Source organism: Bison bison, unplaced genomic scaffold (genome assembly GCF_000754665.1).
Source record: "Bison bison bison isolate TAMUID 2011002044 unplaced genomic scaffold, Bison_UMD1.0 scf7180017864304, whole genome shotgun sequence".
Lineage (NCBI taxonomy): Eukaryota > Metazoa > Chordata > Mammalia > Artiodactyla > Bovidae > Bison > Bison bison.
Genome location: NW_011494876.1, coordinates 2840914 through 2852655, shown reverse-complemented (window position 1 = coordinate 2852655; position 11742 = coordinate 2840914). Strand labels below are relative to the sequence as shown.

Genomic DNA, 11742 nt, shown 5'->3' with positions numbered 1-11742 from the left:
CGTGAAAGATTAGATTTATTACAAGTTCACTTTTTTAAACTTAGTGATCTAGCTTATTTTTCCATGTTAGTGCACATTACTTCCTTTTTTAAAAAAGATTGCCTGTTATTTCACTTCCTTAATGTATTTAACTTCACCTGTCCCCTGTTGGTAGACATTCAGATTGTTAGTGCTACATTATCACATGCATTCTTCTTTGAGAATGTCTGTCAATATCTCAGTGGATTGATTTTCCACCTGGAGGCTGATCAGAGCTGCCCTCCAGGTTAGTGCTACTCTGATTTAACGAACAACGTCAACAGTTCTGATTTGTGTCACCAGAATGAGGCAATGAAAATGTGAGTGTCCAGCAGCATAAATCAATCAATAAATTATTAATATTCAGCAGTGCCACTCTTGACTTGTCTGCTGCATCGAAATCATTAGGATGGCTGTGCTTCAGATTTTGAAGAGGACATTTCAGGATATAAATCCATATTTTAGTTCTATTTGCTAAAAGGTATTTCTCCTGACAGTCATTGTTTCACAAGGCCATTTTGTGACTAGTGTTGACTAGTTGAGATATGCACACACCTGCTGTGTTGGCCCTGTTTAGCTGTGGTCTTACGTCTGACCAGAAGAGGGAGTTTTTTTTTTTTATCTCTTCTGAATGCTGTAGCGCCTACTACCTGACTGGGGTAATGCCTCCCATGCAGTGTTCAGGCCCCTACAACTGGTTTGGGACAGTGGGCAAAGGTTGAATTCACCTGTTGCCTTCCTCATTGCTTATTGTGTGTATAGAAATTCCAGTATTTAGATTTACTTCTGTGTTTTGCCTTTAAGTCAACAGTTCTCAAATTGAACTTCAAAGAAATCGTATAGCTTTTCCTCTTGTGTGTTCTAAAGTTAATGAAAAGAGATCAAGGAAGGTAACTATCTCAATTTAAAATAAGCAGTCAGCCCCTTATCACACATGATGTAGTTCTTGATTTGTACTCTCCTAGGGTAAAAAATAAACTCCAGTATGAACTTTATTTCATTACTTCTTAGGCTTGATAGTTTTAAAAGATTGTTAAAACTCCTGCTGTAGAAGATTTGTAGTGAGCTTTAGAAAATTAAGGTGTTGTTTCACAAGAGTGGCTAATAGGCATTTTCTCCAGGTGATGTTAGTGGTAATGAATCTGCCTGACAGTGCAGGAGACATAAAAGATGAGAGTTCGATCACTGGGTCGGGAAGATCCCCTGGAGAAGGGCATAGCAACCCACTCCAGTATTCTTGCCTGGAAAATCCCATGCACAGAGGAGCCTGGCAGGCTACAGTCCATGGGTTCGCAAAGAGTTGGACATGACTAAAGTGGCTTATTGTGCACACACTGTGTGATTCTTACTGTGCTTTGTCATGTTGCTGGAATGACTCAGTCTGCATAGCCAAACAAATGAAATGGGTACCATAGTCAGGATAGTCCTTTGATTTAATACCAGAGTTTCATGCTGTTTAAAATTTTCTTCTGCTTTCTTCACAGTGCATTTTTTTCTAACAAAAACTTGAGTCAGTTTCTTTATGGATTTTTTGATTGACACCTGAATATATGAGGTGCATTCATCTGTCATGTATATTTACGTAGATTCCCAAGTGTAATAATCTCAAACATGCTGTTTTCAGTTCAGCCTACTGCCTTCTTATCTCATTGGCTCTTTCTGCTTCCCTGCCTTCTCCAATTGTACTGGTCCTCTCCGCTCTGTAATCCATCTATGTAACTTGGTACATTCTTCATATGTAACTTAGTATACATCCTTCTATATTTTTATCATGCTCATAACTCTTTACAGGTGCATATAATCCCATGTTTCGTTAGCAGGGGCTGCAGGTCATAGTTTTTACCAAAAGAGGGATCCTGTTAATAAGCACACTTCTGCTGCTCCTCTATTCAGCAAAACCACAAAGAAATCCATCCAGATCCCAGGATAACACAAATCCCGTTTTTTAATGGTTGCTTAAGGTTTTAAGGTGCGGCTGTGCCATAACGTCCTCAGCCAGGCCCTCTGTCTGTGGGCATTCACTTTGTTTCTTGCCTTTTACCTCCAGGAAGAAAGCAGCAGGAGCCAACCTGCTAAAGGCTACACGCATTCATTTTGTTTCTGTGGGATAAAAGTCTCAGGAATGGATTCTGGATCAAAAAAGATACTTTTTTGCCTTGTTTATAGCTGTTACTAGATGGTTTTCCCAGAAGTCTGTTAATACTTTGTATCTCTACTAGCCACATAGGCCAGTACTGCCACCAGGAGTAGGTATTTTATTTATTTTTGTAAGCTTCCAGTTTTTTTCTAAAGCCTCTTAGGGTGTTTTACACATTTATTCACAAATGTGATTAACTGGAATTTGACTTTGAAGTCCATTTCTCAAACAAGGGCAAACTTTTTTTACTACCAGCGTAGCATGTATCTTCACTGTGTGATATGAGGCAAAACGTTTTTCAAAAGGAGTGATGATTTTTCAAGTATTCATTTAAACAACTACAGACGGTTTTCCTGGCATTTATGGGAGATTTCTCTTCACTCTGATTGGAATTTATCTTAGGGCAGAAATCTAGTTATGTTAGGCTGAGATTCCTCTTTGCAAAATGTGTAGACTTGTAGAAGACAACAATTTCTGTTGAGATCAGTTGTGGGGCCAGTGAAAACTATTGTCAGTTTTACTTCTGATCTCATTATCCTCCTTGAATTTGGTGTGATTGGTCACCTTTTAACAGTGTTCACTTTGTGTCTCAAATAATGACTGGGCTGAGGTCAGACTGTGGTTCACACAAAGCCTATGTAAATCAGGCCATGAGGTTATACTTTATTTGGCTGCCTTTGAACAATCTGAACAGCTGAAAAGGGACATACACACCCCAAGTGTGGCTGAGCCCTGAAGGCGCATCCACCAAACAGAGCGGACGATGCCAACCAGAGGAAGGCTGTGTGCCATGAGCCCCCAAGGTGAATGATCCCTTTTAAGCTCTCATCTCCCACCTCTCCTAATCCTGCCGGAGCACCTAATGAGCACGGGATAATAACACAGCAGCAGTTTCTTGGTGAAGCTAATCTGATTCTGGACAGCAGGCGTCCCGGCCCACAGCTGAATGAATTGCTTGGTATTTCCAAGTTTGAAAATACTTTCTCCCCCTTTCAAGTGCTCCTTGGCAGCAGGTAAGGAATGTTAAAGCTCCTGTAAGTGCCAATTAAGGCCAATTATAACTCGCCCGGCCTGCTGAGACACTGAAGTGGAGTGAGTGGAGGCTTGTTGTGCTCCTGTAAACTGGAGAACTGGCTGCCGCCGGTGACAGGAACACAGGATTTCCCAACTGCCGACAGCTCGTTTGTTGCCCTGCAGAACACCAAATGACACCGCGGCTGGCTTCTCGGGGTTGGATTTAGGAAATCCCAAGATTTGTCGGGGACCTCACTAATTTTCATCACAGAAACTGCTGTCATTATCTCAGTCTTCCTTTTATTTCAAGTGACGTCCGCCATCCAATTTCTCCTTCCTGATTGTAATAGCCAACAGTTGTCGAGCATTTCAGAGGTGCTAGGTACGCAGCACATGTGTCACCTTCTTTACTCCTCATCAAGGCCCCGGTAGTGCTCCCCAGGGGAGGACACAGCCCCCCCAGGGCAGAGGTCCCTCGCCCAAGACTACACAACGAAAAGTGCTGAGGCCGCGGCCGCCCAAACCCAAGCCCTCGTGGCCCCTCCCAGCTGCTGCTGGTTTGCTTGTTTGCTGCGAGCAGGCTAATTCACAGAAGAATTTGTGTCAGTTCAGGACTCCCTTTGTGCAACCAGAGTAAAGCTGATGGTGCACACCATCCACACCACAGCCAGTACCTATAATTTTTGGTCTGTAAGGCATGGATTCTATTAAAACAGTATTTTAGTCTGTAGTCTTTTTTTAGTCTGTAGTCTGTTTACTTATTTTTTTTTCACAAGAAAGAAGAAATGTGACCATGTCCCCTGAATGAGCCATCATAAGGAAATGTAATATCAATATAAACTTTATTTGGTTAGGGTTTGAAGAAGAGTAGTAACGCTTTCCAAGCAGAACAGGGTGGCATTAGGCTAAACATTTTCAATTAGGGCATTAAGAGAGGTGTGTGTTTAAAAGTTCAGTCTGAGCTGTAGATGCTCAGTTTTTGTGTATATTCTTATTGTGTCGATTTTTATTTTTCTAGCTTGCACTATCGTTCATCCCCTTTTTGATGTAGGTCTTCAGAACAAATTTGGATAGTTTCTTCTTGTTTATATATGAAAACGTAGGTATATTTAAGAATACTTTGTAGTTCTTAAGAACATTTGTAGTGTGTAGTATTTAAGAACATTTGCTGAAGTTCACCCTGAAATTTTTCAGGGTTACAGAAAGACTTTGTTCCCCAAATTGTCGTACTTTGGTTGGTTCTCATAAGAATTGTTTTCCCCACTAGCACCAGCACCATCTACAAAAGGGAGCTTTAGAAATGCGAGCGTTTGTGCTGGGAGACCAGCAAGGAGTCTGGTGTCCAGGCTTCGGAGTGCAGTGATGTGCAGCTGAGACTTAGTTTGCGTAGGTCCCCTTCCCTCATTTCAGTTCTGCCATTGGCAACATCAGGGAGCCTCTTCAGCTCCCCTTGGCAAGGGTTAGGGGGGCAGTGGGTGCAGTGAGTGATGCGTTGCAGTCAGGTCGTTCAGCAGTAGGATGTTTCTGTTTTGTTTTTCTGCTAGCTTAACAAACCCTTCAGTGAATTAACCTAATTGTCTTATTTTTGCATATTAACTTTGGAAGGATTTGCTCATTCTGTGCTTCTACTTCTTGCTCTTTCCTAGTGTCCTTCTAATCTCCTAATTTTAAGAACCCCCATAGTTTTGCATTGTTAGAATCAGAAATCTAGGGAGGATGGGGAACAGTTTCAGAAGCCCTCTAGATCCTAATATTGCTGCCATGGTTTGGATACGAATGCTTGCTGTAAAAACAAAGTAATGTGGCTACTACTCTTTTGTTTTACAGTAAATTTAGAATTCGTGTCTGTTCTAACAGAAGCCATTTCCTATGCCTCACAACTCTTTCCCACCCCTTCCAGGCCAAATCTTTTCCACACATGTAATTCATGACTTTTTGCCAAATAGTCTGTGTTGGGTGATGGTATTTTGTAGAGGAATTTCCCCCCTCCTTTTGACATTTAAAAGTGTTCATTCTGAACTATCAGGCATCTGAGTCTGTTTATGTGTGCAGCCTTTATTATCATAAAACTCATATCAGTTGGCTGCTTTTTTCCATGTCTGTTTGATAGTAAGATTTGGCGATTAACAGGACGAGGAGTAGTGATGCGGAAAGTGTAATACGGCGGAGACAGGCAACCCGTTTAAGCAGGAAGACATGGTTTTCAAGGATCCACTTAGAGAAGTTTTTGGATTAAAAGCCTAAAAGGTCCCCAGCGTTCATCAGTTATCCAGCTATTCAACTATGGACAATAACGTGTATATTTTTCTGAAATTAGACGTATTTTACAAATAGGCACAGAAAATGGGTGAAGATTTTTCTTACTAGATTTAAGGAAAGCTATTCTTAGATATAATAAACTTTTGTTTGTTTAAAGTATAGATACTGGAGAAATAAAATGTGGAAAAAGACTGCTGATATTTGTAAAAATGTATAATATTAAAAACTTTTAGGTCTGTCTAGCCTTAAAGTATAGATATATAATGAATCATTTAAATTTCCTAATTTACCTGATAGTAGTTGTCAGTTTAAAGTTATGCAGGAGAATCAGGTGTGAGTAATTCACATTCTAGTCGGTTAAATTCATAAATTCCATCTTCCTCCAGTTTTGGCCAGCAGCCTTTCCAAGAGAAGGATTAATTTACACCAGCCAGGACGCCTTCTATGACCATATTAGATGAAATTAGACTCCACCCCTTGTTTTCTGTTGATCTGCCAGGACCTTTGTAATTCAAGTGCTTTTTACAGTAGTAGCAAATGTTACATAAGACCAAACATGGAGCATATTTGGAGTTGGTGGGCAGACCCAAATCATGATGCAAGCCTGCAGTAGCAAGTGTGCAATGAAGCACAACCAAATTATGTGAATGGAAGGTGACAAGAAGCCTCCTCAGAGCAGCCCTTCCTCCGCACGGGGGCTGAAAGCTCTACCCGGTAAGTTTTCCGAGGCAGTTCTCAGAGGCTGGGCTTGGCTGGGGGCCCGGTCCTGGACGAGCATGCGGAAGGTGGGCTAGGTCTTTGGGAGCAGAACGGAGCCCCACGCAAAGCAGAGCGGGGCGAGCTGGCACAGGCCCCCGTCCTCTGGCGGCTGTCCCGCCCCGCCGGCAGGCCCGGAGCTCTTTGAGCTGAGCGGTGGTGAGTGCGCCTTGCAGTCCCGCTGAGCAGGGGGGTGATCGAAACAGGAGGGATTAGCTGCCGCCCAGCCGGCCGGCCAGCCACAGGAGCCATGCTGAAATGTCATTCGAGTGATCTGGCCAAAGGTCAGGCACAGGCTGGAGTTGAGTTTGCTATTAACTCCCACAAAATGCTGAGGTTTGCACCCAACGGTTCCCATATCTCCAAACAGGGAGAGCAGTGGTTACGTCGCTCTCTAAAAATGGAGGAACGTTGTAACACGCTTTGACTGTTTGTTTTTTATCTCACTTGCGGTGAGTGAGGTTTCATGACAGGCAGTTCACAGTGTTTCCTGTAGAATGTGTTTGAAAGCCGTTTTGTCGGATTCTTCAATTCCACAGCAAAGTTGCAAGCAGAACATTGTGTCAAGAGGAAGAACAACTTCAAAATACAAACAGTAACCCTGGGAAGTCATTCAGTAACTTAAATTGAGTGTATAAAAATTTAATTACCGACTGCCTGCCAGAAAAGACTATTTTTTTTTCCCCTTCAGTTGTGTTATTAAGGTAGCCAGTACAGCCAAGCTGATTCTGCTCTGGTGGGTTGGGCGGCTGTCTCAAAGTTACCTTAACTCTCTCATGCCTCCTCTGCAAGCAGGAAGCGAGGTGACAGTTGAGATCTTTAGTTTTCGCTGGATTCACATTTCATGCCTCCTGCAATAATGTGCTTCACCGGATGGTTTTAATTGAGGATGAACTTTAGCTGCCGGTTTTCGGGACTTGAAATACAAACAGGATTGTAAACCTTTATTCAAACTGCTGTTCATTAAAAGAAAACAAAACACAAAACTTTTACTTCTCGTCAGGCAGTTTTACAGTTGCTGTTTTCTGGTTTCGTTTTTGAATATCGCTTTGGTGTTGATTAGTGGACAGCCCTGGCCTGTAGGTGGGGCAGATGCTGTTTTCTGTCTTCAGGGGGGGGAAAAAAAAAAACACGTGCTGCAAACTCATCAAAACATTGGCATTGTTCAGTCGTGAATCACCCATTCCTTATTAACAGCACATTTAATGAGGAGGCTTTAAGGGCTGTGTTGTGATTTTGAGGTTGTTGTTGTTCCCAGGTTCATGGTCTTCTCACCCCTTACTCTCCTTCCTCCCAATAAAGTGGAATGTAAAGGCCACAAAACTAGTGGGAAACAGCAGTAAAGATGTGGCTTCCCAACTTAGTGCGGCACTCTGCAGCAGATGGTGCCGTCATTCTGTTGCACCTTGGACTTGCTGCTTGCTCCTTTCTGGCCTCAGAGGACAGTGTTCCCTAAGGGGATTCCTGCATGGAAGTTTTGTTTTTAAAAAAAAAAAAACAAGAAGGACTCCTCTGCTTGAAGTTCTGCCAGGTTGCTTTAATTTTTTCTCTCTCCCCTACCCTTTGTGTGTGTGTGTAAAAATTGGATTGGAGTAGTAAAGACGTTGGAGCAGGAAATGGCAACCCACTCCAGTGTTCTTGCCTGGAGAGTTCTGTGGATGGAGGAGCCTGGTGGGCAGCCGTCCGTGGGGTCACATAGAGTTGGACACGACTGAAGCGACTTAGCAGCAGCAGAGCAGTAAAGACATAGTTTGTTTTTCTTAATTCTTTGTGCATTTTGGTGATAGCCTTGAATCTCTCATTAGAGAAAAACTGGAACCCAGACCCAACTGTAGACCAGATGTGACTACAGACGTGTTTGTATAAGGACTGAGGGTGTTGCTGTTTGATCCGCACATGGTGTTAGCACGTTAGAAGGCTAAACTTAAAATGATTGTTCACTGAACGTATAGGATGCGTTTCTCCCAACAGATAAAGGATTAAACCAAAAGTAACTGAAGACTGGTGGATTTCTTGTCTTGGCTTTTTGTTCCTTGTCATACATTGATACCCGAAGCATGCAGAGCTATCAATTCAGTGGATGGGAGGGAGACCAAGGGGTGCATTCAGGGAATTCTGTGCATCGTTCAGACCTCGAAATCGGGTTTGTTTCAGGTGGGGTGAGTGCTTGCTGTACTCTGTCAGGATCATTTGCTTGACACCGTGCATCCTGAGGACAGCAGAGAGAGGTGCTTATGACTGTTAGCAAAGTAGAAGTGTCAGCCAGCATGTCACACACTGCATGATATCCCTGCTGTAGTCTGAAACGGTGATGGCAACGTCACAGAGGTGGCGTCGTTTGGTGGCTGCATTCTGCTCAGAGCAGTGACAGCCTTTTCCCCAAAGTTACATATGCTGAGAAACATCTGTGTGTGTTTGTCTGAGATCATGATGATAACTCTCAGTTCAAAGTCTGCACCTTAAGCAGGAGCATAGGAAGGGCCCCCTGAAGGAAATGAACTGGTTTTTCAGATCATTGAGTTTTCCTTAAGCAAGATGTCTTGAGAAAATAATGATGAAGAACTGATAATATTCTCCCAGCTGAGACGATCAGTAGTTATACCGTTTGGTTTCCCCTCTTTTTCTTTATCCTTCCATCTCCTTTAATAAAGTATTTGGAATTTTGGAAGGCCATTTTTTTTCCCCTAATGTTTGCACAGAGCTTCAAGTTAAGATGGCAGGGGAGGGCTACCTCCAGATATTCAATAAGTTCTTCATATTTCTCACATACTTGAAAGCAAAGTTCAGAAAGAACAACCCCCCTGGGAAGAATTCCTGGCAAGAGGATTATCTTAGGTTGCCATATTTGTGGTCCTTTCTTAGCAACATTATTTACAATCCATTCACGCCTGTCCATTCCCCCTCCGGAGTTGGGGAGTTGGGAGTCGTTCTCCCTTGTAATCTGCCCTTTGTGATCTGTTCTCTTTCATCAGCCAGTGTGAATGGGGATGCTGCAGGGCTGCCCTGCCCAGAGACGTGGAAATGCCAAGGGACCTGGAATACTTTAGTGGGCCTTTTATTTGCGTCATAAAGCACTGACTTCAAGAGCTTGATAATTTGATTATAGACCTTGGCTAAAAGTTGTTTCAAGTGGCCCAAGTGTTATAAATGACTCTCATTTCTGCACTTTCCCCCTATGTTTGAATTTTAAAACACCTCTGCGTTAGGGGGAGGAAAAATGCATTTGGCAGAAGTTGCAGTTGGAGACTAATTTGTTAGGGCAGCCAGTGTTGAAATCATCCTTTTCAGTTAAGTCTCTCTAGTGGAAATGATGCCGCGGGCTTTGTGGTAAAGACTTTTCCTTCCTCGCTGTTATCCAGTGCCGTTGGTAACCCACCTAAGCATGCTCTGAGAGGGCCTCCTGGCTCCAGTTTTGGCTTTTGGCTCACTACCTTTTGAGGTACTGCACGTCAGAGGTCAGCACTGGATCCCCCAGCTTGAGATTTGAACATTCCAGGCACAGTCCCACCGATTTGCTTCCTTTTTAGCATCAGACTATGCACTGGTTGCTCTGGAGTATTCCAATCAAGTCCTTGGGACCCTCCAGAAACTGAATCAAAGAAAAAGCAGATTTATGGTTAAAAGATAATATGTAAGGACAGGAGTAGAATTGGATTGTTTGTTGGTCAGACATGTGATACTGCTTTTAGAAAAGAACAAGAATGTTTACAGGGAGAAGTTGAAGGTGAGAGCAGTGAGGAGATATTGTTAAATGTGTTATGTCCACTTCCAGTCCGTGATGTGACTTTAAAAGTGTGCTAATTTTTTTTTAATAGTTACTAGGGAAAAAAATAGTTATGTCAAACCCAAAGTCATGGTTTCACAGATACTGCTTAGGACGTTGCTTAACTGGGTATGCCTAGTCAGTTGCTGTAATATATATATATATAATATATATTATGCAGGCTTAGATATAGTCTGCCTCGAGTCCTGAGCTTTGATGTTTCATAGGGGTCGTACTCCTTATGAAACACAGATGATGCCAGTTTGACCCCTTGTAAGTTGTGTTTGGTGGCCCCAAAACTGAAATATGATGGTTACTTTGGGTTAATTAGGACCTGTGAGTGCCACATAGCAGTTATTTCCAACCTGAATGTAAAATAAGCAATTTAAATTTTTGAAAGGGCTGCTTAATGAATGACCCAGCGTTTCTAAACTGAGCTTTTGGTGTATTCAGTTATTACTTACTATGTCTGGCCAAAGGATCTGTGTTTTACATTTTATAGCCATATGTAAGCTTGATTATTAAAAATCCTTGCTTTCAATGGGAGTAGTTATAGAGTATTAGTGGAATGGGACTGTAAGAGACACCATGAAATCTTACATTCCTTGACCTGTGGGTTGGTAGCTCTCATAAGGCCTTTCTAGGATGTCCCTAACGGTCCAATAATTAAGACTCCACACCTCCCCTGCGTGGGGCATGGGTTCAGACCCTGGTTGGGAAACTTAAGATCCTGCAAGCTGTATGGCTTGGCCAAGAAAAGAAGGGGAAAAAGGTCTTTCTGTAACAGAGTATTCATTCTGTTTAACCTCACCTGACCTAACCCACCCAAAATCGTGAGTTTCACTTAGAGAAAAATTTGGGAGTTTGGGGAGCCATTGCTTAGATCACCTACATAAAACGCCACCTTTGGATCCGTAAACGACCAGCACTTTTCTTTTCACCTGCAGTTCTTCCTAAGTGACTCAGTTCTCTTAGGAAAATGGGCCAGCTTTTTAATTATAAAGTAATTTAACGTGAATGAATGTCTTTTTTGGTTGCTTTATGAATGTATTCATTTTTAATGAATTGTAAAAGTTCTGAGCTCTCCACTGAGATGAGCTTAGTATCTTCCTGGACTGACATGTAAACTAAATCTATAAACTTCAGTGTTTACCACACTGGAGAAGGTGCAGTGGGTTTGCTTTGTTCTTTAGTGATTTCTGCCTGCTTGAATAATGAGCAGGCCTTTCCCACTTGGTGTCTGTAAGTGTTACCACCTGAACTTAACAGGGAGCCTCTGTCTTCCTGGCTATGGAGTTCCCGGTCCCTGGCCCACAGTGGGCTTTACAACTGTTACTTAAACCCTGCAGCCCTGCAGGTAGGCTTGACAGATGAAGAGTCCGCCAAAGTAGGTGGAGTTAGGGCTTTGCCCAGGGTGTCACCCAGCTAGTTAGTGACGGAGCAAGGATTTGAACCCACGTGTCTCTGACTCCAAAGTTCTTGCTGTTTCAAGTGATCTACTAAAAAAAAAGATGACTTTTTTTTGGGGGGGGGGTTTACTTTGGATTCTATTCAAACTGGTTAATTAATCGAGAGTTTGTCCAACAGACTCTGTCAGAAAGATGACCGGGAGCAGAGCGTGACTGCAAGCGTGCCTTGGCGCTGGTCAGCAGGGGGCCAGTCTCACCCTGTGAAACAGGCGTTTGCTGCTCCTCCTCATGGGTTCTTTGTAGCACATAGGCGTCTGGGAACTTTGTAAGTGATTCTTTTTAGCCAAGCCAGAAAGGCAGCCTGACAAGCACTTTCTAGAAAAAAA

General features: G+C 42.8%; 1 protein-coding gene across 1 annotated transcript in view; it reads left to right on the top strand.

Annotated features, from left to right (window-relative positions):
• The first annotated feature begins 1286 nt into the window (after window positions 1–1286).
• Window positions 1287–11742, top strand: part of ATXN7 (ataxin 7) — a 38472-nt gene continuing 28016 nt past the window's right edge. The window contains exon 1 of the mRNA XM_010851530.1: window positions 1287–6142. Within this exon, the coding sequence (XP_010849832.1) occupies window positions 6076–6142 (67 nt within the window). The 5' untranslated portion in view covers window positions 1287–6075. The remainder of the gene's footprint in view (window positions 6143–11742) is intronic.